The following is a 27,422-nucleotide window of genomic DNA, read 5'->3' on the forward strand; positions in this document are numbered from 1 at the left end:
GGGTGGGAGGGAGGGAGATGCAAGAGGGAAGAGATATGGAAACATATGTATATGTATAACTGATTCACTTTGTTGTAAAGCAGAAACTAACACACCATTGTAAAGCAATTATACTCCAATAAAGATGTTAAAAAAAACCCAGAAAACTACTGCTGAGTCTGGTCTTCTAGGAGCTGGAAAACAGAGGCCACTTTGCTTTTCTTAAACATCAAGGCCAAGCTTCATTGGGGGCAGGGTTGTTTAATATTCAAGAGTTCAGACTGAAGTCCATCTCTGGTAATTGTATTACTTATATTTAAATTCCTTTGCAATTTCAAATAGAAAAGTTCTATCTTCCTCTTTCTGCTATTGCTCCTCCCCCCATATACCCTCTTTATTTATTGTGTTTTGTGGGTTGTCAGTATTGTGGTTCAGTGTTTAAATATTAGCTGTGTTTTATCAAACAGATTAGGTTATTATTTGATGTGGGGAAACTTTGGAAATGAAAGGTGATAAAGGACTACAAATTTGCAGGTATTGCAATATACCACTTATTTAAAGTAGTTTTAAATTGGGGGATTAGACATTATATTATCAAGGCTTTGCATTCTTACCCCTAGAGATTTATCTAATGCTTTGAGCAAGTATTTTAAAAATTTTGTGTAAACAGAACTTTGAAAATAGAACAAGATTTTTAGAGGTACTCTAATTTGAAGAGGCACTCAGATAAATCCTCTTACAAAGCCAGGGGCTGCCATCTATTTTATCTGTCTTCAAAGTTTGGATTTTGTACTTGGGTATCTTCAAGTACACATACCTATGAACCAGAAGTTACACAGAAACTTAGTGTGTCCTTTAAGTTTTTTCCAAAAGACTTTTTATTGGTCCTTAGTCATAGCTAGATTTTTAGGGGAAAAAAAAGAATGAAAAGTGAGAAATGAACTCAAGTATCTAATTCATGAATTGAGATATATTAAATATATTTATAGGAACATTTAGGACCTCAAAACTAAAGTTCTTTCCTTAGCAGTAGTCATCTGGTTATTGACTAGAGGTAAATTATGACTCAATGTTTCAGTTTCATATTAAATGAGAATTAAGTACCCAGGAGCCAAATGATAAAAGAGACTTTGTCTAGAAAATGCTTTTAGGAAATAGTGCATGTAATTAACTAGCAAGTCTCTTCTTCTAAGCCCCTGCTTTGTTTTCATGAACTCTATACATCCTTATTTGATGGGAAAATTTGGACAACTTGCATTAGCAACCCATGTCCTGAGTTAATAGCCATGTCTGGCTATTAATAAGTTAAATGTCTTTGAAAGAAAAATTGAGAGGAAAGGAAAGAAAGATATCTCTTCTGAAATTTCAAAAGAGAAATCCCCACCTCCTTTTCTTGCCAGTGCTCTAAACTGGGTATGAATTTGGTGACTGCTGGGCGGTTTTTGGAGTGGATCTTTGGGTCAGTGTGCACAGTTCATGTCTTGCTTATTATTTCTAATCCCTGGCTCTTAACTCAGGATTTTTTGCTTTGATAAAGCAGTCAGTAGAGAGGGCTGGCCAAGGTAGTTGGACAGAGTGAAAAGACATCAAAGAGACTCTTTGCTTCATATTCATAAGACTTTCTTTCATTTTTATAACCGAAGGCAAATATTAGATTTTAAATGATAAAGAATTTTACTCTAAATTTGATCAGGGAAAATGGATAATTCTGAAAAAGCTCTGCATATCTCAACATGGATAAATCTTGTCAATGTAAGTTTTAAATGGAAAAAAAAAAGCCAGTTGAAAAGAATTCATTTAATATGATACCAATTATGTAAATTTTAAAATACTTTATATTTTTATGGCTACGTAGGCACATGAGAAGGATACATTTACAGTCACAAAAAGGATGAGCACCAACTCCAGGAAGGTAGTTATTTTAAGGGAAGAAGAAAGGAACAAGGTGGGCTGGGGTGAATTGGGACTGTGGTTGTAATCTGTTTTTCTTCAAAAAAGGAGAAAAATATATCGGAAGGATATATGGCAAAATGTTAGTACTTTTAAAATCCAGGTTTATGCTATTTTAGGTTCTCTTAGAATATTTAATACTTAAAAATTTGCAAAATTTTTATAAATAAAATGTCTCTGAGGTTGCTGAAGTACTTGAGTTCATTTTAACAAGCCTTTATTGAGAATCTACTATCTTTTAGGCATTAGGGAGGGTGACATGAGGATGACTCAGTCCCTACCCTAAGGAACTCACTGGCAAGGGAGAAAGAGAGATGTAATAAATACCCACAATAATCTGTGGTAATCACAATCATGTTATGCATAATGGTTTCTAAATGGAATGACTGACTCTGAGATGACTTTACTAGCTGAACGTTGAGAAAATCTAGGCCAGGTTAATGACAAAAAAAAAATCATTACAAATTGAATTTTAAAATAAATTATTTTCATATTTAATATTTCAAATGGATTGCTAACAAAATATTCTCAAAGAGAGGTCCTCAACTATAACTGGCATATGCTCCCATGTAATTTATTGGGCTGGCCAAAAAGTTCGTTCAGGTTTTTCCATAACATCTTATGGAAAACCTGAACAAACTTTTTGGCCAAGCCAATATTTAAATAAATATTTATTATGTACCTTAGCAGATGTTTCCTTTGTATTCCCTTCTAGGTCTGTCTTTATGATTCATTTTTTTTCATGGAAATGTTGTTTTCCTAGCTAGATAAATCTCTACAGAGAGGTTTTTGTATTTTTATCACCCAATCCCTAGAGCTTTAAGTATAACCCTATATAAACAGTAACAATGGTTCAATTTTTATTGAATGCCTACTGTATGTTATAGGAGCATAGTAAAAGAGTACTTACCCTAAACTCAGAATTCAGGGTCAAGGGTAGCAGGAAAGACATGGGGAGTTAAAATCTATATTGCCCCAAATATGTGGATACAGTATATGAAGAATGTAATGCCACATATGAAGATGGTGCAAATGACATCCATCACTTCAGGCAAAGGAAACACTATAGTTAATTACCAAGAAGGTTGGCAAGGCATTTTGGAATCTGAACAGCGCACTATTGGTTCCCCTTCTTGAGAAAATATTAATGGAAAACAATAAAGTTTTTTCTACCCAACTTTCATCCAAAGAAAAACTACCACAAAACAGCATTCTACTGTTGGGGTAGATATAAAAACAGGAAAAAAGGAGTTTGTTCTATTCATAGCTGTGCTTGGTGACTAACAGATTTTCATCAAAAATTGTTAAAAATAGAACAGTAAACATTTGACATCTCAATTTTAATTAAAATGAGCATAACATGATACCAGGGTGAGAAAAATAAGAGAGATCCCTGATAAATTTGCAAAGAGGGAACAGGTACAATATCTGAGTCACAGGATTAAATACACATGACACCTGTTGGCTCAACAGCAAACTCCATTCCCAGGACCCTTATTGTATTTATATGTTATTTGCATACATTGGTCCCCTTAGCAACCAAACAACTTGGGGTTCCAAAAGCTGTACCTGAACCAAAAACCTGTTTGTGGAAAAGAAGAGTTTTATCTGTGTCCAGAAAACAACATTGATAACAATGAAAGGGAAAAAAAAATCAAGCAAACCTGGAAGCATTTAAAGCAATCATAGTTGCTAAGGAGATAGAAAGTAAAGTCAACACAATTTAAGGGCTAGTTTCAGATAGCAACAGTCCAAAACGTTGGGGCCATAGCCAAAGGGAGATCTGAGTATGTGCATGATAAAGAAAGTGGCAACACCACATCTATAACGATGAGAAGAGACCTTTAAGTCTGTTTCTGGGCTCCCAGTACAGCCTTGTGAACCCACCTACTATTCCTTTCCTAATCCAACTGGATCTCACTTATCCACCTTTGTTGGCCACATCCTGGTACGGACTTCTCTCCCATCAGGTGGAAGGGGAAAGGCTTCCTGCCTGGGAAGAAGCTGCCTGAGTTGCAGAGTTCTCTTCTTTCTAGAACAGAAGTGCTGGAATTTGACTCCATCTTTTGCAGCTGTCTTTTCCTTCCTGAATCCCAATTGCTCATTTGGTTCCTAAAAGCCAGCTTCCAGGTGTTTGCTGGCCAAGCCCCAGAAGATTAACAACCTCTTCCTTTTTGTTTCACTTCTTACCTCAGATCCATCTTCTTTCCCTCTCTCCATGATTTAGTGCTATCACTGGGAATAATACTATTAATAGCGATCATTGTTTACTGAGTTCTTACTCTATTTAGGGCACTGTTCTAAATACTTTTCAAGCATTAACTCTTTTAGGTCTCATTAACAAGTTGAGGATGACTACTTTTCACCCCCATTTCACAGATGAGGAAATAAGGCACGGCTAATAAGTGGCTGGGCCTGGATTTGAAACTAGGCAGCTCACAGTCTTTACCAGTGACTATGCTGACCTTCATGTGAATCTGTGTGATAATAGAATTATATGGGATAATAAAGGACATGGAAGAAATACAGTGACTTTCAATGTACTGAAAATACCTTCATGTGAATTAAATGCTTTTTGATGATAAATGTCACAGTTATGAAATCCTTCTTTGAAAGTCATAAGAGGTGGTGATTTTGTGTGTGTTGGGATGGTGGTGGTCTTTTATTCATACCGATCCAAAAAACATTTGCATACCTACTGTGTATTCTAAGAAATCAAAAAGAATTCAGATGAGATAGTTGTCTTCAGAGAGCCTTTAGTCTAGTAGAGAAAGCAGGACATAGAGACAAATGTATACACAAGAGTAAGCGGTGCTATGAATTTATATAAGGATCCATAGGCAATTGTGATCAAATTTATCAGAGGTAAAGAACACGGAAGGTTTCACAGAGGAGAATAGTCAGGGTATATGATCAGACAACTGTCCTGATCAAATTAAATTAATTGTCTAACTGTATTTTTTATTTTCTAATATCTAAAGACCCAGATTTCACAGGAACTTGGGACTTCATCATTTCTTGTTCTTATTCAAATTATAGTTACAGGGATTATGTAGTAGTGAAGTTTCTATGCTGGTTCCAACTGTTTTCCCAATGGATGCTTTGACAGCTCATAAATATATTTGCATAATTGGCTGAGTTAGTCCTGGTGTGATGTTGACAGGTGACTCTCAAGGTTTGCGAAAAGCTTTGTAGAGATTGTGACAACCCTGAATTAACATTTTGCCCTAATTTATTACCCAATTGTGCACATTAATTATCTCATGGAGGGGTTTGTGGTGATGATGGATGAGAAGGTCTGTATTTTGAGTGGCTGCTTAGGAAAGGTCACGGTGCTCTCTGTATTGTCTAGCTTTAAAACATTTCAGATGTGATTTCCAAGCTGAAAGCTGAACCAACATAAGAACATTCCATGGTAACTAACCTGCATCTGTTGGACTCCACTAGCAAGCTGTTGTAGGGCTAGAGCCAGATGCCCATCTGAAGCATCTAGCCATGTGGCAGAAGTAAACAGGTATTAAGCTTGAAACCTGAGAGAAAAGTATAATTAAGGAAATTTCATCAGAAGTGAGTTACACCATCTCAGAGGAGAAGAAACAACAGCGTTCAAGATACATTCTTTCAAAGGAGGGAGATAAACTTGAGAATCCACAGGAAGTGTAAGTTACTTCATCTTATGTGCAGTACAGTGCAGTAATGCATGTTTGGGCACAGAATTTTGGGTGAGTGAGGGGTTGCTTCTTCTATAATATAGCATAGTACCTGGAGCTCCAGGAAAGGGGAGCTTATGCAACAGAAGAGAATTCCCATGTGTGATCTAGCAGGGAGGGTAAGTATCAGTGAAACAAGGCAGCAGAGCCAGGACTAGGGTGGGGCCAGTGAGGCCAACTTGTGCCAATGCAGGGTTGGATCCTCTTTATTTAAAATTTTGAACTTTTTGTTCATCATGAATTTTTCACATTGATTTTAAAAACTACTGTATTAAAATATTATTTAGCTGTGTTTTTGATGCCCCTTTAAATTTTGTGCCCTAGGGGAGTGCCTCACTAGCCTTATCCTAGTGCCAGCCCCACATGACTACAATTGAAGTGAGGTGTTTCAACACTTACCATAGCCTAGAAAATGGAATCATTGCATTTCATTGCAGATATGACCTCACAGGGCATCTAATGTTACCTGAACCCAGAGGCTGAAATCAGAGAGCCTCAGGACCATGTGCAGCCTACAGATATGTTTTATTTGCCATTACCACCGTTTATTTTTGAAAATTGATTTAGTGGCCCCCATTTTGAAATTGAAAGGTTTCTTCTAAAACAATTTGGATATCTGACTTCTCTTGGAAAATTGGAAGCTCTAACACACTGGATCTATGTTCTTTCATGGCAATAATCAACTAAAGATGACTAGAATATCTCCTCCAGTTCACTGGTTCACTAGACCCACTTCGTGCATGTATGTTCCTGCCTGATGCTATAGGCATAGCGATTCTGAGCCCTAATTAACTGCAGGATTCTTTCAATAATACCTCTTAATAATGGGCTTTCATTCATTTAATCAGTATTGATTTTTGTGCCTATCATATGTAAGATATTGTGCTAAGGAATAAGATGACAAGATCCCTTCTCTCTTGGAACTTGTTTTAGTCTCATAGGCAATGTTATGGGTTGAATTGTGTCCCCACCAAAAGGTATATTGAAGTCCTAACCCCAGTACCTGAGAATGTGACATTATTGGGAAAAGGGGTCTTTACAGAGGTAATTAAGTTGAAATGAGGTTATTAGGATGGGCCCTAATCCAGTATGACAGGTGTCCTTTAAAAAAAGGAGAAATTGGGACAGAGAGACAGACACAAACAAGGAAAACAATGTGAAGACATACAAGGAGAAGATGGCCATGGGGTTGGTGATGTATACACAAGCCGGGGAATGCCAAGGATCACCGGCAAATACCAGAAGCTAGAAGCAGCAAGGAAGGATTCTCCCCTAGTTCTGTCAGAGGGGGCATGGCCCTGCTGACACCTTGATTTCTGATTTCTAGCCTCAAGAACTGAGATCAAAATTTCTGGTGTTCTTTCTTAGCCACCCGAGTGTTTGGAACATTATCATGGCAGCCCTAGAAAACTAATATAGGCAGTGACTAAATAATAATCTGAAGAAGTAGTTTTATAACACTTGTGACCAGGACAATGAGGGGGAGTACAGAGTGCTATGAGAGTGTATATGTTGGGGTGGTGGGCTGATCTTGTTAGGAGGTGATGGAGCATTTTCTGAGGAAGGTATGCTTTAGCTGAGGTCTAGAGAAATAGTATGTTATTTTCTAGTAGTGAGGGAAACAGGCACAGTCTAGGCTAGAAGGACTGGTATGTGTTAAGGCTCTAAGGAAAGAAGGAGTAGGGGATACTCAAGAAACCGGAAATGAGAAGAAAAGCTGGTGAGCTGGGCCCTATATAGTAGTTTTATTGATTTACCAGCTGTGTTACTTTGGGGAAGTTACTTTAACTTCTCTGAGGATAATAACCTCATATGGTTGTTATGAGAAGTAAACGAAGTAGTAAATGAAATGGTCTTGAACGAAGGGCTGGTGCAAATGCCTCATTAGATGTTACCTATTGTTATGATTCCTCTTCTTATTGTTACTGTTATTATTCACAGGGCAAGGATTTTTGAGGCCCTGAGAATGCCCTTAGCCTATTAGTCTCTATGGTGAAGGCAGTGGGAAGTTCATGTATGCTTTTAATCAGGGCTTCAGTTTAACCAGATTTTATTTTAAAAACTTCATCTGGCTGCAGTATGGAGAATGGATCAGAGATCAGTGGAGTTGAGGCCACTGGTGAAGGTCCTGGGGACGGGTGGTGGCGGTGGTAGTGTTCTCGCCTTGATCACTTTGTAGAATTTGGAGAGATCACACAATCATCTTAACAATTTAAAAAATTCTACCAAAAGCTGCTTTCTTCTTTGTTTTAGCGCTTTCTTATAGAACAAACATGCCTTGGGTGATGCATGTGTTTTTAATCTCAATTCTTCCATAAACTTAGTAGATGGCCTTGAGCGAGGCTTGTATGTGCTCATGTAATCATAGACACAAAAAGGTACGAGAGAAAGCTAGATTCTATACATAAATGGTGAAATTAAGATCTTTGGTTATTGAACACATTAACAAATATCTTTAGGACATTCCAAATCCTCACATTCTCCATTTGCTTTTTTATTGCCTTTATATCTTGTGACTTAATTTTAGAAGAGAAATTGAATTGATTTGTTCTTCATTGGTGTCAGAATTTGTAGTCTCAGGTGAAGGCAAAATGCTGGATTGGCAAACCTTCACAACAAATATAAGTTTTAAATAAAGTACTGGATGTGCTGGAAATTCAGGAGGTAATGAAAGCCATCAATAAAAATTTTAATTCTAGTTCTCTCTGGATTTTATGCCTGATTTTAATAAAAAGCATCACATTTGATATAATTTGTTTGCCTAATACTGGCAGACTTAAACAATTATCTAATGAATTCATTGTTAGTCTAGATATATATTAGCAAAATGTTCATTTCCTAGTGATAGTTTATGATACTCAACTTTGAAAGGAGAAAGAAAATCTGGAGTAGAATTTCCTCTTTGTAAACTAAGTAAATGCTAATGTTTTCTGAATTTAATCTATTATAACAGAGTACCATTTTATAAGGATTTCTTTACTTTACAACATCCTTAGTCAATCTTATCCCCTGTTGAGCAAAATTATATATATTAGCTTACTTTAATAATTAACACTTAAGTGTACACTGATTAAAGAACTGATGTTTATATGCAAAAGTTGGGTGTTTTGACTTACATAAATTTTTAAAACTGAAAAGAAGTCACATGGGACTAAGAATTACCATTATAAAAGAGATTCTTATTTACATTTAAAAATCTTACCTTTCTTCATATTTTGTGTTTACTTTAAAGTAAGCAAATATATAAAGCCATTAAAAAAGATATTGCTGAGTGTTGTATATTTTAGAGTGACTTTAATTTTCACAAAATTAACCTCTTGATTTTGCAAAGTTTTATGAAAAAAATGACATTTAAAAAAATTTTTCAGGGTGAGGTACTTTAATCTGAAACCTCCTCAATAACTCAATGATGTTTTACAAATAGACATGTACATGGTTTTACTAGTGTCATTCTTTCCTTATTTTAACTCCATGATTGCAAAGATTTGGTGTGTCTTCTTTGCTACTGTGTATCCCAAAATGCTAGAAAAATGCCTTTCTGATACACAGAAGGTGCTTAATAGTGAGAGTGAATGGTGATATGTACCAGTGCCTGCTGTGATTGCCAGCCACGGTGGCAGAGGGCCTGAGTTGTCATCTAGCCCAATCTCTTACCACTGCAAAAACCGCCTCTGTGATTATGAGCTATCAGAGCAGAGTGAACCCAAATTCTGCTTTTCCTCCAGGATTCGTAAAGTGTGCTCCCTGGACTAGTAGCATTAGCATCACCTGGGAACTTGTTATTCATGCCAGTTCTTAGGCCTCACCGCAGACATAATGCCTCAGAAACTCTGGCACTGGGCTCAACAATCTGTGTCCTGTAAGCACTCCACACAATTCTGATGCACACTCAAGCTTGAGACCTACTGCTTGAGACGGTGCTTGTATGGGCACTTCTAACACCTACCTCTTTGCTTCCTTTGCTATTCTTCTAATGATGTCCAACTTCCCTTCTCATTGACATATTCTAATTTTAGGTTTATGAATATTTCAAAATGAATGCATTTTGGCCTTTGAGGAATTGCCTTCTTAAAGTAACTTGCATAACTCAGGTCTGACTGACACTTTATAAGCTTACTTGGAATTTAACTCTTAGAGGCTGTATTACTATCTATTGCTGCACAGCAAATTACCCCAAAACTTAGCACCCGAAAACAAGAAACATTTTTGGTCTCACAGGTTTTTTTTAATTTTTTTAAATTGAAGTACAGTTGATTTACAATGTTGCATTAGTTCCAGGCATACAGCAAAGTGATTCAGTTATTTTCAGATTCTTTTCTATTACAGGTTATTACAAGATATTGAATATAGTTCCCTGTGCTATGGAGTAGGTCCTTGTTGTTTATCATTTTATATATAGTAGTGTGTATCTGTTAATCCCAAACTCCTAATTTATTCCTCCTCACCTTTCCCCTTTGGTAACCATAAATTTGCTTTCTATGTCTGTGAGTCTATTTCTATTATATAAATAAATTCATTTGTATCACTTTTTTTAGATTCCATATATAAGTGATATCGTATGATACTTGTCTTTCTCTGACTTACTTCACTTAGTATGATAACCTCTAAGTCCATCCATGTTGCTGCAAATGGCGTTATTTCACTCTTTTTTACGGCTGAGTAGTATTCCATTGTGTATATACACACCACATTTTCTCTATCCATTCATCTGTTCATGGACATTTAAGTTGCTTCTCTAGCTTGGCTACTGCAGTGAACACTGGGGTGTATGTAGTTTTTCAAATTAGAGTTTTCATCTTTTCCGGATATATGCCCAGGAATGGGATTGCTGGATCATATGGTAGCTCTATTTTAGTCTTTTAAGGACCCTTCATACTGTTCTCCACAGTGGCTGTACCAGTTTATATTCCTGGGAACAGTGCAGGAGGGTTCCCTTTTCTGCACACCCTCTCCAGCATTTATTATTTGTAGACTTTTGATGATGGCCATTCTGACCAGAGTGAGGTGATCCCTCATTGTAGTTTTGATTTGCATTTCTCTAATAATTAACGATGTTGAGCATCTTTTCATGTGTTTGTTGGCCATCTGTATGTCTTCCCTGGAGAAATGTCTATTTAGGTCTTCCACCCATTTTTTGATTGGGTTGTTTGTTTTTTTGATATTGAGTTGTATGAGCTGTCTGTATATTTTGGAAATTAATCCCTTGTTGGTCGCATTGTTTTGCAAATATTTTCTCCCATTCTGCAGGTGGTTTTTTCATTTTGTTTATGGTTTCCTTTGTTATTCAAAAGCTTTTAAGTTTAATTAGGTACCATTTGTTTATTTTTATTTCCATTACTCTAGGAGATGGATCCAAAAAAATACTGCTATGATTTATGTCAGAGAGTGTTCTGCCTCTGTTTTCCTCCAGGTGATTTCACAGTTTTTGAGGCTCAAGAATTTGGAAGGAACTTACTTGGGTGGTTTTGGCTCAGGGTCTCTCAAGAGGCCGCACTCAAGCTGTTATCTAGGACTCTAGTGATCTCATGGCTAGAATGGGGAAGGAAGCCTCCAAGCTCACTTACATGGCTGTTAGAAGACCTCAGGTGATCCACTTCCAGGTTCACCTGGGCCTCTCCTCAAGGCTGCCTTATGACATGGCAGCTGGCTGCCACCAGAGTGAGAGATCCAAGAGAGAGTGAGAGAGTACACACAAGAGGGAAGCCTAACCTTGGAAGGGACATCCCATTGCTTGCAATGTATTCTGTTCATTAGCAGCTCACATTCAAGGGGGCTGGAGGGTTTCATAACACAGGGCATGAATACCAGGTGGCAGGAATCATTGGAGGTCAACCTAGAGACCCCATACAGGTAAATCATTTCTCACTTTCTCTAGTTCCGTGCTTTGTAATGTTTTGATTAGGACTTTCTAGTATCAGAAATCTCAAGACAAATTTGGCTTATACAAAAAGAAAATTTGTATGGCTTATGGTGTAGTTTGATACAGGTGATTGATAAAATGTAGTCACAAAGAACTGGTCATTTTGGTTCTATTTGCTCTGTACTGGCTCCATTCTAAGGTAGCTTCTTTTCTCATTGTCATAATAGTCTCCAAGACTTTCAGGTTCAAGATCAGTGATGTAGCATGAAAGTCTCTTTCCTCAGAAACCCTGGCATAAGTTCTGTCAGCTGAGTGGGTCACAGCCCTGTGCCTGAACCAATTGAAAGGCTGAGGAATCATGACTGTGTTGGCTGAGACCCAGGACACACATGACACCGACAATCAGGGATGAGTCCCACAAGAACCATAACAGCCATAACGGGGGAAGGTAAGTGTCCCTGGAGGGACCACATCAGGCAGGCATTTCACTGAAGTACTGCCTATGCTGTTGTCTTCTCTAAGTTTACATGAACTAGAACCTCTTGGAAAATGCCCACCCTCTCCCTCAGCATTCACTCCCCATACCCGGTGGATCACAGAGGCCTGATGATCTACTGCTCCCACCTCTCATATCCTCTCTTCCACTCCCATACAAGTCACCATGAATCTCTCACCTGGACTAAAGCAATAGCATCTAAACGTGCTTTCATTTGTGTTCACCTTCTGTCTGTTCTCCATGTAGCAACCAGAGTGATTTCTTTTAAATGTCATCTGATGAAGTTAGTGCTCTGCTGAAAATTCACCAAAGTCCCATTAACTAAATCCAAGGCCTTATGACCTGGTCTCTGCCTGCCTTTCTAGCTTGATCACTGTCTATCACCACTCCTCACTCTCTGAGCTCCCCAAATTCTCCAAACTTCTTCCTGCCACATGTTCTTCCTTCGCCCGAGGAAGCTCTTTCCTTACATTATGCCTCTTCCTCTCCACCCACGCTCATCTTCAGGGCTCAACTGTAACGTCACTTCTTTTGACAGGCCTGCCGGACCCTCCAACGTTATATACTCTTGTAATCTGTACCTTCTACTTATTGCATTGATTAGAATTTTAATTTTAGGTTTGTTTAGCACCTTCCCTCTCTAGACCATAAGCTTAATGAAGGCAGCAACCTTGCTATATCCACAGAGCTCCTGTTTGGTACTGGGTAGGCACTCAATAGGTATTTGACAAAAGTGATCCATTCTTCCTCATCTTAGACCTGTGCAATTGTGTTATCCAGAAGATTAAATAAATGCCAAGATTTATTATAGAGTTGGAATTTGTTGGTGGTCTTGCTAGGCCGGGAGCCCCCTGGTTCGTTGGGTTAGGTCAAGCACAAGAGAGAATGAAATTCTTTTGAGGACCTACAACGTTAAACACATATGTGTTTAATTCTTACAACAATCTCTTGTGGGTTCAGTGTAGTATCCCTGTTTTGCAGACGATGAAAGTGATGGTCAGAGAGACAAAGGGACTCCCTCAAACTCAACATTGTTCACAAATGGCAGAGTTAGGATACCCACAGAAGTCACCTTAACTCCAAAATTCTAGGTGTGAATGGAATTATGGAAAAGACAGTGGCATGCTCTTTTTTTGTTTACTTTTTGTTTTAACTATGAGTAGGCCACGGTCAAAAAAGAAACTGAACATGAAAGTGAAGTCCTGTAGATTTCTTGCTGCTGGTTGGAGCATAACAGCAACTCTGAAAGCACTGGAAGGAGGGGAGTATAGAATTTGGGGGCGCTAAATCTTTTTATTACATATTTCAGGTTTTCCTGTCCATTAAAATAAAGTTAATGGGTGTTGAGTAGCCTGGGTCTGGCAGCATGAAAGAAATAGAGTCCATCTAGTTTTTCTATGACAGTTTGGTGGGATTTATATGTATGAGAAATGCAGACATAAAATTAAACAGGATAAACCATCCCATTTCCTTGTTTCTCCAGTTGCAACGATACACAAACTAGTCTATCCCCTTTTTTCCCTCTTACTTGAAACACAGTGAGTAAGTGCAAGGTGGCTCTTAAAGGGGTAGGGGTCTTTAAATTGAAGGGGCTGTGGGCGGCTGCAGTAGAAAGCAGGGCTAGAGTCAGTGTGGGAACTAGTTTCTTGGTTCTTTTGAATAATTTGTGAGGTTGAGGCTAGCTTGTTGGAATGATTCCTGCTAATGCTACAGTTTGGAATTTTGTTTCTTTTTCAAATCTTATTTTAATGTCTCTGTAAAGTAAATCCGTGGCCCCCTACTCTCAGCCCTCTACATATATGTGTGCCTAATGTGAGAATAATGCAAGGGGAACATGGAGGACCACTGCCGCACATAACTTGATAGAGAAAAGGAGGGAAAATGGCAGATCAGCATTTGGGATTGGTGGTGAGTTCTTACATCCCATGAGGAAGGGATGCACCATACAGGCATATTTAAACTATGAGTTAATCCCACACTTCAGTAAGTATTAGCCAGTTGGACAGAGGACCAGTGCTTAGCAAGGTGTGGCTAAATTTGCAAAAGACCCAGATGGAACAAAAAAGAATCACCGAGCAAAAGGGGAAAAGTGAAAAAAAAAAGAATACTCAAAGTGTTTGGGATCATTTTACTCAGAGAACAAAAAGCCTGTGATCGGGTAGAAAATGATTCTGTAAGTGGTGGATTTATCTCATTTCCTATAAATGTAAGATACCTAGTTCCAAATATCTAGAAGGAGGCCAGATAAATGATGTCTGCCATCTCACTTTCATTCAGATGTTTATCAAACATGTATTTAGCGCTAGTCACTGGTTACTGTGGATACTATGGGGAACAGAAAGACATGGTTTATGCCCTAACTGAGCTTACAGTCTAGTTTAAAGAAGCACAACACAATGTGACAAGTGCAAAAATAGAAGCATAAGTTGTCCTGGGAAGCAAATAATGAAAGGATTTACGAGAAACTTTTAACTGCTGGGGGATCTGGAAGATAATACCTGTGATGGTTAGTTTGATGTGTCAACTTGGCTAGGCTATAGCACCCAATTATCTAATAAGACACTGACCTAGGTGTTGCTGTGGAGGTATTTTGTAGATGTGGTTAACATCTACAGTCGGACTTTAAGGAAAGATCACCCTTGATGATGTGGGTAGGGCACATATAATCAGTTGAAGGTCTTATGAACAAACACTGAGGTTTCCCAGAAAAGAAATTCAAGACTGAAGCATTAACTCTTGCCGGATTTTCCAGAACTACCCTGGGGATTTCAGATGGACTCTACAGCCCCCGTGGTTGTGTTGAGTCAATTCCTTAAAATAAAATTTATATACACACGAAAACATCTTATCTGTTCTGTTTCTCTGGAGAACCCTACTGATGCAGTGTCTTAGTCATGTAAAATTGGGGAGAGGACTGCGGAAGGTGTGTGAGGGAAGATGACAGTAGCCAGGAGGAACAGGAATGAAAAAGAGAAGCCAGATCAGGAAGCATATTACCTGTGACCCAGAGAGTCTAGAAGGGTTTTAAGTCAGCATTCACATTTGAGAAAGGACATCCGATTATACTATTATTGAGAGCAGAAGTCGAGAAAAACATGTTTCAATTCCAGCAGGAAGGAATTCCTAATAAGGAGGACATTTTTAACAGGAGAAAGAAGGAGACAGCCGGCTGAACCTATTCTGGAATTTAGAAAGTAATTTGGCATTTCAAATCGTAGACGGCCACAGCCTTGCGAAAGGTTTACAACGTTCTTTTTACAATCGACAGTCTTTCTGTTCTACCTTACCTCCTTCACGTCTATAGCTTTCGCTACGGAATTCTCCTGGTAAGTGGGGAAATACTCCAGTCTGACCGAGCAGCAGTTCTGGAAGATAAACTCACACAGCGGTGGAGGTGGGAGGGTGGAGGTCAGCAGGGGATTCCGCTGCGAAAGTGGGAAGGAAGAAGAGTTTACAAACCAGCTGAAGTTCCACTATATCATGTGTGCGGTGAGAAGACTCGCTCATTACAGCTGCAGCCCGTTCTCTGTGCGCTTTCTCCCCTTCCTCTGCGGGTTCGGTTCCCGCACCGGGGTCGCCAGGAGTTCAGCTGTCCCCACGCGGCCGTCTGCTAGTCTGGGCGGAGTCTGGTACCTGCCAAGCTGGGATCCTGATGCGGAGGTGTGTGGGGAGCGCCGAGTTCAGACTGAGGACTGAGGTCTGAGGTCTCGCACCCCGCTGCTTTACCGACCACATTCGCAACCTCTGTTCCCAGCAAAAGGGGTCTCGCCCTGGGAACAAATAGATTTTTCTTCCGTTTCCTTTGCCTCCCTAAATGTCTTCACCTTGGCTCCCGGTGCTTTCCCCATTCGTGCAACACTCTGCCCATCAGAGCTAGCTGCCTAGGTCGAGCACCCTTGGAGATGGGGTGGTGGTTGGTGGTGACTTGATAACCCTTATCCAAGCGCAAACTGGAAGAAATCAGCATCCTCATTACCGCCTCCACTGCAAGGGTTTCAGGTGTACGTCTCTGTACAACCCTGGGGCGGGGGGGGGGGGGCGGAGGGAGGGCAGGATGCCCACGTGCTGGGGTCCAGGAACCCGCTCCCCAAAGGTCGGTCCCACACCCCCGCGACCCGACTTGGAAGGAGATGGGCTGGAGCCAATTATGCCCGATAAAGTGAGTGAGGATCTAGGGAGGGGGCAGGGTTAGTGGAAGGGGCCGAAAGAAGGAGAGACTGCAGGTGAATCCAATGGCTATGCCCCCAGGCGGGGAGGCGGCTTGAGGGGTAGTTTGGAAGAGGCGAGGGAGACGCAGGCGAGGGTTGGGCTCGCAGGAGGTGCGGCGAGGAGAGCCCAGGCGGTGAGACGGGGTGGGGTGTGGGAGGGGTGCGAAGGGGAGGGAGTTCCGAAAGGAGGGAAAGGAACTAGCGAGGGGCGAGAGGAGCGAGCCTGGAAGGGAGAGCGGCGGGGGGCGGCCGAGCTGCGGGCTGGAGGGCGCCGGGCGCGCTGAGACCGTGCCACCTCCACCCCACCTCCACCCCCGGGGCACGGAGGGCTCTGCCTGGGAGACGCACAAAGACATGCGAAGAGGGGCTGAGCGAGGCTCGCGCACAAAGACGCCGGGGCGCACTGCGGCTCGGGCTGCACCCACCACCCCCGCGCCGCGCAGCGCAGGGGCCCGGCCAGCGCGGAGCCCGGGGCGGAGAGCGCGGCGGCGGCGGCGGCTGCTGGCCGGCGCGGGACCCGGGTGGCCGGCGCTCTCCTGGTGACCCGGGCCCGGCCGCAGGCGCGCGCGGGGGCGGCGGCGCCCCAGCCCAACTTGGCCTCGCCCTCGCCCTCTGCCCGGCCCGCCGGTGTCCCCTCCTTCCCGCGATTCCGTTTCTTCTCACGCTCCCCCCACCCTCCCTCCCGCGTCCAGCCCCGCTCTCCCCACCTTGTAAAACAAAGCCGGGGAAAATGCCTGCCCATGCAGCTCGGAGCGCGCAGCCCGTCTCTGAATAAGTGAGTACAATGGCGTGTTTGTAAAAGCTTCAAGTCCGTCTTTTTCAAAAAAAAAAACCAACCCAAAAAACAAAAACAAAAACAAAAAACCCCAAAACATTGTGAATGCTGCATGCCTCATGCTTCCCAGCGCCTCGCGGGAGAGACCCGGCCATAGAGCAGGAAAAGGTGAGACCCCCAGGTACCCTCTTCCCCACCTCCCGCCGCGGGCTTTCAGCCCCAACCAGTCCGGGGAGGGCTGCAAAAGCCCCGCCGGCAGCAAGCGGACGTTTTCCACCTTCGTTTCCCGTCCAAGGTGTTGGGTCATAATCTGGGGTTGGAGGCAAATCTATCCCCGGACCCTCTCCTGGCTGCTTCTCCCCACTCTCCCGCTGGTGCCTGGGGGTTTTGCATCTGCCTTGGGTATGGGTTTGGGACACTTGGGGGGAGTTTCCGAAGGAGGAGGAGGGTCAGCTCTTGGGAGTAGCCGACGGGCAGGACGCATGGTGACCCTGGTCACACTTGTTGCCCGTTGCGTGGTGGTATAGGCAGTCGCGCTGAAAAAAGCTCATTTCTCCTGGTATTGAGTCGTCAGTTGTGGCCGGGAGCGAAGAAGACATACCTGGGTGAGGATGGGAGACCAGGATTAAGAGGACTCTGTGAGGTGCTGGGGGCAGAGAAGGGAGGTAGTGATGGTGCCGGGAGAGTGTGTGGAAGGGGTGAATCTTTGATTCCTTGTTCTAAGGAGCTTCTCTTCATGATCATACATCAGACGACGGGGAGATGGAAACCCAGAGGGTTCCCCATATTAGACCGAGGGGAAAGGCTGTTGTTTTTTATTTTGGTATTTCACTAGTTTCTGCCCATTTTGTCCGCCAAATATGTATTATATATATTTCTGCTAATTAAAAAATAAGGCAATAGCTTAAAAGAATTAAAATCCATCAGGAAATGTATTAGCTTAATAACATACAGCCACAATCTTAAAAAAAAAAAAAAAACCTGTCCCCTTTCCCCCAAAGCATGTTATATCAATAATGCCTTAGTTTAGCACTGCAGTCTAGGAGTAGGATTTGGGAGCATCAAGGTAAACAGTCTTGGTGTTTTCCAGTTCCGCAGACCAGAAACCAGGGATGTGAAAGATCAGAAATATGAGAGCACAGAGAACGCTTGGAAAGCTTCCTTCAGAGAGATAATATGGAGCTTCTGTGTGATTTTCTGTTATTTTAATTCCAAAGATGGCTTAATTTTAGATTATGACCTTTATTTTTCACTGAGACTCACTACGCAGCTTGCAGGTGGGGTGGAGTGGCTAGACAGCAGATGACAGTGATTTTAGCTGTTATCAACATTTCTGTTAAAATGTTTCAGAAAATTAAAACATTAAACATGTATCCAGTGCTGATTTTGGGTGAAGTTGCCTTTATGAATATCACATGTGAAAGGCGTCTGCTAGTTTGTGGCTTTATTTGGAGCAGCTGACTGTATCAGGAGGAAAATGTGTACATCCTTGTTATAGCAGGTTGAACCATTGGAAATTGCTGAAATGAGCTGTAGGTATGTGGAATCTCCGCTTGGAGACAGGGGTACAGTTAAGTCATCAGAGCTCCGACTTCTCCTCAAAGTCAGAACCATTCAGAGTTTTGCTGATTGAGGAGCCCTCTGTTATCTGTCGTCATTATACAATACTGCTTACTTAGGTCTGGTGCTTCACATAGCTTTGCTTGCAAAGCTTCTTTCCGATGGGCAACAGATGATTTATTTTATGAACTCCAGCTGTGGTAGTCCTACATTTAACTCACAGTGGTAGTCAAGAGGGCAAGGTATGTAGCCATGTGAAAATCGACACTTCTTATTTTCGAGTAATTTCAGGTTCCTGTAGGGTATTTGGGTGCAATTTCATAGATTATTTCTTATATACTTACTTAAAAGTGTCTTTTAGATTAGGTTATCATTTTATTAAACCTGTATTATATACACTAAAGTAATTTTACTTATATCTCTAACAATTATGTATGTTAAATTGATTATTATGGTTGAGTTTTTTTAAATCTCCCATCTTTCAGCCATTCTGTTACCCCTTTTGGTTCAGTGTTGCCTTTCCAATTCTGTAGTAGATGGCTTATTTTCCCCTTAGCAAGTGGAAGTCTAGTATCTCTTGAATTTTCTAAAGGAAATCCATTAATGATATTTTTGAACAGCTGAGATGAATAATAAATGGATTTAGAGTCACCTCAGAATATATGGGAATTTGTAAGAGAATACATAAATCCACTCTAATGGAGCAATTAGCTCTGTACAGAGCATGTAGGGTCTAAGGTGTGAGACAATGTTTTTAATTTTTTTTCTTGATAATGTTCACTGTTGAAATGGAAGGAACTTGTCATCTCTTGGCTGCACCTATGATTGTGTGCCAGAATGGGTAGCAATACTTTTGTTTTTTTTAAAGATGTCCGAGATTGAATAACAAAATACAGACAATGATTAATCATGAGCCCACTTTGGAGGACAGCAAAAAGAAATGATTGAGCTACTGAGTGGTTTATTTGCCATCATGTTTTACCAGATAATTACTAACGTTCTACTTTGAGCAACAATGTTTGGATCGCAAATTCACTTACAATACAATTCCTTTATTATAATGAATTTTTAAATAAATTATAATATTTACACTGATGGCTTGTGGTATAGAGTGTTAAGTTCTTGAGAACAGGAATAATCCATTAGCCTTCTTTATGAGCACTCAAATATCTAGCTTAGTACCATCAACTCTTAGGAGTTCTGTAAATGTGTTGACTAGCACGTTGGACAGATATAAATTTTGAAATTAATTAGGAAGTCCTCAGGCATTCTTTTTTTTTTAAAGGTTCTTAGTCCGCTTCCTGTTTTTTTCCTCCCATCGGAAACCCCAATAGCAGCAGAGAGCTAAGACCCAGCCCCTTTTCCTTGAACCCTTATATACTTCTGGTTTAGGCTCTGGAGCTTCCACCAGGAGAGCAAGTTCAGTCCACCTTTGCTGACCCTTGAAAGAAGCCGAGCCATCCCCCTCTAACCTCCTTCAACCTAACCTCCATTCTCTATTGTTGGCAGTGGCGGCCCCTGACTTGCTGGATCCTAAATCTGCCGCTCAGAACTCTAAACCGAGGCTCTCGTTCTCCACGAAACCCACCGTGCTTGCTTCCCGGGTGGAGACTGACACGACCATTAATGTTATGAAATGGAAGACGGTCTCCACGATTTTCCTGGTGGTCGTCCTCTATCTGATCATCGGAGCCACAGTGTTCAAAGCGTTGGAGCAGCCTCACGAGATTTCCCAGAGGACCACCATTGTGATCCAGAAGCAGACGTTCATTTCCCAGCACTCCTGTGTCAATTCGACTGAGCTGGACGAACTCATCCAGGTAACTGGCACCCAGGAGTTGTTATTCCGTTTCCTCTGTGGGCAAAGACAAGTAAGAATAAGAGTCAATAACTTAGTACTAGGTCCTCCTATGTGCCTGTGGGGTCCTCTCCCACTTTTCTCCTTAGTGTAGACCTCTTGGCCACAGTTTCTTTTTCTCTTTATTGCACTCCCTCCCTCTTTTCTTATTTCTGCCATCTTTTCTTCTTCTTTATTTCTCCCACTCCCTGCTGCTTCTCACCCTCTTCTGCTCTTGTGTTTCTCTGTTTCTGTCCTGTTGTCACCCTTCTTTCTTTTCCTTTGCCTTGTCTTAGAACTGCCAGTGGACAGTTCTGTGAACACAGGGTTACCTTGCTGGAGGCCCTCAGGGTTAGAGGACCACTGCCGACTGAGAAACTTTGCTGTGGCAAATGAGGGGAAAATATAAGGTGGAAAAGTGCGGTAATCATGGCAATGGCTATTATAAGATAGAAAAGATGAGTTTGTGGTGGATACGTCTCATGGCTAACAAGCCATAGCTCACTTCTTTAATCTAGCCAAAGCATAACTCTGATAACTGCCTTTTTTAGGTGTCTGGGGAGAAGTGATTAATCATTGCTTCTCTAAACCCCAGCTAAAAGCAATTTACTAGTAACACAGAAAAATGGAGTTTTTGAATAAAAACTAATTTAGTTTTAATTGAATAATACTGTTCTCTCTAATAGCAGAACAGTACCCTTATGGAAAAACATTAAAAAAAAATTTAATCCCAGAATGACTTAAAAATTTCAGTTAGGCTCCTTGGAGATGGCTATATTTTTGTTGTAGATTTCTTTTGTTTAAAACAAATCATTGGTCCAACCAAGAATCTTCGTCAAGAAGAAAGCCCTAGAATTTTCTTTCAAGGAGAGATCTGACTGGTGGAAACATCTTAATTGTACATATATTCATTTTCCTATAGAGCCTATTTTTCTTACCAGATTTATGTCAAATGGGATTGAAAACAATCTGTGAGCCATCAACGGAGCAGTTTCTTCCTCATCTTATGTTTGGTTTTACATCATTTGAGTGAGTTGGAATAGTCAATTGTGGGAAGAAATTATTATTGATTTTTATCCAGTTTCTTGTTCTACGACCTTTCCTCTTTTAGTCCCTCTTGCCATGGATCCCCAAATGCTACCTCTGTCCTCCATAGCCCTCTCTATTTATAGAATACACAAGCAAGTTCTAGTTCAAGTCTTATTGAAAGCTATCAAAGCTAGTATTCTCTGATCCTCATTTAGCTCCTACCACATTCAGACATTTCTGCATCTCACCTATTTGACTTAAATTTTGGAAAGGTTCTTCAGATAATTAGATACTGAATTCCCTACTATTTGTAGATGATGGTGCCATTTTCAGTACTGACAGTGAACCTGCCAAATAATATCATCAGTCCAGCCACCCCATTGTCTGTTCCTGCATAAGATCACTTCCACTTCACTCTTGATTTGTGCCCATCATCCTTAGAGGTACTAAAAGTCTTTAAAGAATCCCCACTTCCCTTGGGTTTTAGAAGAAGAGCTCTATGTTATTTTGGTGGAGAGAGCATGGAGTCGTGGTAAAAGCCTAACCTGTGGGATTCGATAGGACGTTTTAAATTCCATTTGAGTACTTTCCTAGAGGTGTCATCTTGAACAAGTAATTTTCCTCTAAGCTTTAGGTCTAGCTAGAATGAGGGAAGAATACCTATCAAGTAAGGTTGCTGTAAGGAGTAAAGAGATAATCCGTGGAAGGCATTTAGGCACTCAAGACGTGTTAGGTTTATTTGCTGTTGTTGTTATTTTTCCTTCTCTGCTTATCTCTTAATTGGGTGGAAGCATCTGATTCAGGTAATTGCATACTTACCTTCTCAAGTGAGGTTGTTTGTCTTGGGCAGGAAAAAAATGCTACATTGTTTTTGGAATGAACAAACGGAGCTCAATATATGACCTAATTATTTTTCTTTTTGCTCTACACAGGCAATCCATTTTAGCTTTATTAATATTCATTGCTGATTGAGCATCTTCTTAAAACATCTTAAGGATTTTGGTGCTTATTGGGTGTTTTTAAACGCAGAGGTTTGCCTGTTATTTATTGTCATATCACTCACCTTTATAACCCTATGGTTTTAATAAATTATTTTTTTCTCTTTGAACATAATTTCTTCTTGTAAAAGAAATCTTTATAATGGCATGGCTCCAAGGATCAAAGTCAGTGTCTAAATAGGGAGGAAAGCAAATGAGCCAGGAATCATATATTAGAATTACATTTCATTTGTATAGTTCTCATAAATTTCCAAGTGTTTTTCCCGTGTTTATTTTCCCTTTTAATCTTCCCTTAAAACCTCATGAGCGGGTATATTAGGCAGAAATATCGCAGCATTAAGGATTAGGAGGCTAAGAAACCGAATGATTTACCCCAGATAGTATCTTTAGGATGAGAGTTCAGGTCTTCAGAATCTTGGTCTGGCTTTATTCCTAGGAGTCTCCACTCTTCCAGGGCTTTCAGTGCTGAGGGGAAAACAGTTGGAGAAGTTAGAAGTTCAGCCCTCGTGTTGGTGGAGAAGGAATTCTGGATTCCTTTTGTGAATAGTGGGCAAAGAGGAGGAAGTGGGTAGCCAGGCAGTAAGGCCAACATCAGGTACAGTTAACCTAATCTGGCCTCCAGTTATTAATTACCCCTCTGGGTGGGTGATGGTAACCTCATTCCATGCTGTGGTTGTATCACAGGGTAGCCTAGGCTTGGGGGCAGGGTGGGCGGGGTGCGGGGCGGGGGGGAGATTGGGAAATGGAGCGTTAAGGCACATGAGAGCAACTTCCTTTTCTGCTATCGAGTCGCATCGTGTGTGTTCCATCTAAGTGCTGTTTGTTTTTTAAAAATATTTATTTATTTATTTGGTTGCACCGGTCTTAGTTGCGGCACGCGGGATCTTTGTTGCGGCATGTGGGCTCTTAGTTGCGGCACACGGGATCTAGTTCCCTGACCAGGGATTGAACCCGGGCCCCCTGCTTTGGGAGCATGGAGTCTTAACCACTGGACCGCCAGGGAAGTCCCTAAGTGCTGTTTTTGACAAAGACCCTCTAAGGCAAGATTGAGGTGGTGGCAGAGATATCAAGACAAAGAGAACTTTTCTGGGATGAAATATTTTGAAAACTTTGACTTTTCAACTTCCATTACATTTGTTAGTGTGATGCCAGTACAGAAAAATATATGGAAACATTTTTAAGTTTCAAGAGTCATGAATACCATTAACAATAGCCAAATTTTAATGAGCACTTACTGTGTGCGAGGCACTATTTTAACCCTTTCCATGTATTAGCTCCTTTAATTCTCTTAAACAACCCTATGAGGTATGTGCCTTATTATCTATATTTAACTTAGGTGGAAACTTTGAGTCAGAGGGAGCTAATTTTCCAGGAGCTAATTTTCTAAAAGGTAGAGTGCACTGTTATTCAAAGCTAAATGGACAGACTCCAGAGCTTATGATTTTAGCTCCTATATTTACTGCCTCTAAAAAAATTTAATAAACATTAAAGTTTGCTGTCAAGTTACCTAATATTCCGTATATGAGAGTGTAATAAATATCAAATTATTGTCCTCTGTACATCGTGATTTACATTATATAACATATCTCTCTCTCCATATATATGGAGAGTATATAACCTGGATTTTAATATTCTTTCTGGACAACACTTCCTGCTTTTATCCTGTTTGAATGTCATAAACAAGTAGAGGCATGGTTATATTAGATATACCTGGTTTTAATCTAGTTATTTCCATGTTTGCTGAGTCAATTCTGAGATTAAAAAACGGGGCAAAAATCTATGATCTATACTTTGATAATAAAAACATCTTATGGGAGATTTGACTTTTGTTTTATCGTTTGAGCTCTACGCCCCTGTGAGGTAGGTGGGGAAGGTATTCTATCCACTTTTTGGGTGAAGAAACTGACACATTTCACAAGGTCATGTGGTGGCCTCAGGTCTAGATCTTTGGAGTCTTCCAGTTGAGGGGATTATATTCTCTGCACTGTTCCCTCTTCTCAATTTTGTTCTTACTGCTTCATTCAGTGACATTTATTGAGCACTTCCAGTGTGTTGACCTTTGTGCTGGGTATTGAGCCAAGTAAATTGATGGGGGAAAACATGGCTTCTCTTAAGGTATGCTCTCCTTCAGAGTCAATGGAGGAGACTGCTATAAACTTAGTTATAATAGAACTACTTGCAGATTGGAGCTGGGCTATTGAGGAAGAAATTAACCACCCAGTGAGAGTTGGGAAGACACAGAAGAGGAGGTGAAAGGGAAACTGGATTTTAAGTGTGGAATCAGTGCTCTCTGGAGGAAAAATTGGAATCAGTAGATGTTCTAGGCAGAGGGCATGGCGTAACTGAATTGTCTGGGTGTGAGGGGCAGTGGCATGAGCGAGTCTAACAGAGTAGAGCAAGGTCTCTTATTCCACGGGAAGGAGGTGGGCTTTACGCTAGGCCTATTCCCCTGCAGCTGGAGTAGATGCGCCATTGAGGGCATTGGTTGTATACCAGGGGATACTTGGAGCTACATGCCTTCCTAGAATGCCAATGAACTAGACTCTAAAAAAAAAAAAAAAAAAAACATTGTTTTATACTAATTCTATAAGCATGTATTCATTCATATATATTTATTGAATTCTTGTTGAATTCCCTGTGCGTTGTCGCAGGCACTGAAATACAGTAGAGAATAAAACATGAAAATTCTTGCCCTTGGCGAGCTTGCATTTTACTGGGGGAAGATAGTATGTTAGTGATAAGTCTCAGGAGAAAAATATAAAGTAGTGAAGAGGGGTGGGAGACGTTGGATGGTCTTGGTGATTAATTTTAGATAAGGTCACTGATAAGGTGACTTTTAAATGAAGGGCGTGAGTGAATTAGCCAAGGGGCAGTCTGGGGAATAACACTCCGCAGAGGACCCAGCATGTCCCAAAGATGAGAGCATTCCTGGCCTGCAGAGGAACAGCAAGGATGCTGGGAGGGCGTGGTAGAAGATGATGTCAGGCAGGTAATGTGGGCCAAGTCCTATAGGGCCTTGTAAGTGAGAATCAGGAGTTTGGCTTTTTAGTACAGATGAGTGTTCCATGCTGGCTTATGTTTCACCAGGATCACTCTGGCTGCTGAGTTCAGAATAGACTGCAGGAGGCCGTGGGCAGAAACAGAGGGAGCAGTTATGAGGCTGTTGTAATAATCCTGGTGATGGATAAGGGGAGCTTGAAGTAAGGTTGTTGTAGAGAAAGTTGTGAGATATGGTCAGATTCTGGATGTATCTTGGAAGGAGAGCCAATGAGACTTACTGACGGACAGGATGGGCAGGGCAAAGGTGAGGAGTCAAAGATAACCCCGACATTTTTGTCCTAAGAAACTAAAAGAATACAGTTTCCATTTTTCTGAGATGAGGAGTGCAGGGGGACCTGGATTGGGGGTGATGTCAGGAGCTTAGTTTGGGGCACTAATCGTGTCCATTAGACGGGCTTCGATTATTGAAGAAGATTCGCAGGACCCCACATAGCAGTGCTTACAGATCTATAGTATAACGTAGGAACATGGTGCAGTACAACAACAGCACCCAAATAAGGATCTGCACCACAGGCAAGGGTCATATCGCAGCATGGGGTCTGGCGGGGCCACGAGCCAGCTGGACTTGTCCTCCCTCTGTAAGGCCATGCCAGGCCATACTCCTCTCTTGGATCAAGAACCACCAGTGTGTGCACAGAACATTGCGGGCCAGGGAGACCAAAATGGCGTCTTGGCTGGAGTTTCTGATCCCCCGCTGGTCACATAGGCATTTTCTTGCTATATAACCAGCCTTAGTGGCAGAGCTTTCCAGGAGTCTCTCTGAGACCAGGTGCAAATCATCCATCACAATGTTATCCATAAATAATGCTGACAAGCTGGTGCTAACCTCCCTGAAGCCCCTCAGGTCGTGGTTATAAAACAATACTCTTGATCAGAGTGTCTCTTGCCTTTACTAAGGGACAGTGTTGTGTGGGTACTTTAGCCCAACGGCTCAGGCCAATTCCAGGCCAGCACAGTCAAGTTAAATTTGTGATGCCTGTGAGGACATCCAAGGGTAGAAGTTGAGTAGGATGCTGGAAATGTGAGTTTGGTCTTTGGGGGAGGGGTCAGGCTAAAGATATACTTCTTTTTTTTTTGAAATTTTAAAACATTATTTATTTATTTATTTATTTTTGGCTGTGTTGTGTCTTCGCTTCTGTGCGAGGGGCTTTCCCTAGTTGCGGCGAGCGGGGGCCACTCTTCATCGCGATGCGCTGGCCTCTCACTGTTGCAGCCTCCCTTGTTGCGGAGCACAGGCTCCAGATGCGCAGGCTCAGCGGCCATGGCTCACGGGCCTAGCCGCTCCGAGGCATGTGGGATCTTCCCAGACCAGGGCTCGAACCCGCGTCCCCTGCATTGGCAGGCAGACTCCCAACCACTGCGCCACCAGGGAAGCCCAATATATACTTTTGGAAGTCATCATTATACAGAAAGCATTTAAAGTCAAGACGATGGATGAAATCACCTGGAGAATGAGTGCAGGTTGAGATGAGCAGAGATTCTAGTATGACCCCAGGAGCACTTCAACATGTAGCGGTTGCTGAGGAACAGATCCAAAGTCTGTGTGAATGACTGATTTACAACCTAAGATTTCAAGGATGTTCCTCTTGTTTTAGCAAGCTGTATCACTCTATGCCCCCAGACCTCTTAAGGTTTCTTTTTTCTTTGCCTGTAGGAACCCTTTAAAAGAAACATTTAAAAAGTATGTCTCTAGGCATGGGAGCCACTGAAAGTGTTTGAATAGGGGAGCCCAATTATGTTTTGGATTATGGCTCTCTTAATGGCAAATGGGATGGTTTAGCATTTGAAAAGCGTGCTTAGAACTGATTGTATATGGTGGTGAGTGATACTATCTGATTCTGTATACAGTGGTTTGGTGGCTGTTATTCTAGTTTGTACAAGCATCGAGGTATATTAAATATTTGGCTTCACTTTTGGAAAGCGTATGTTCATCTTTGATCATTTTATTTATGGACACAAA

The 27,422-nt window shown here is 41.3% G+C and overlaps 1 protein-coding gene across 3 annotated transcripts in view; it reads left to right on the forward strand.

The window, feature by feature from the left end:
* KCNK2 (potassium two pore domain channel subfamily K member 2) overlaps positions 1-27,422 on the forward strand; it is a 229,641-nt gene that overhangs the window by 53,560 nt on the left and 148,659 nt on the right. Inside the window, exons 1-3 of one of the 3 annotated variants that reach the window (XM_029229278.1) lie at positions 16,864-16,978; positions 19,793-19,795; positions 20,048-20,358. In XM_029229278.1, the coding sequence (XP_029085111.1) occupies position 19,795; positions 20,048-20,358 (312 nt within the window). In that variant the 5' untranslated portion in view covers positions 16,864-16,978; positions 19,793-19,794. Of the gene's footprint in view, positions 1-16,863; positions 16,979-17,097; positions 17,147-19,792; positions 19,796-20,047; positions 20,359-27,422 lie in introns of those variants that run through there. The other 2 variants (XM_029229277.1, XM_029229275.1) reach the window with 2 other exon arrangements.

The sequence above is a fragment of the Monodon monoceros genome, unplaced genomic scaffold (assembly GCF_005190385.1).
Source record: "Monodon monoceros isolate NGI ecotype Baffin Bay Population unplaced genomic scaffold, NGI_Narwhal_1 Super_Scaffold_18, whole genome shotgun sequence".
Taxonomy (NCBI): Eukaryota; Metazoa; Chordata; class Mammalia; order Artiodactyla; family Monodontidae; genus Monodon; species Monodon monoceros.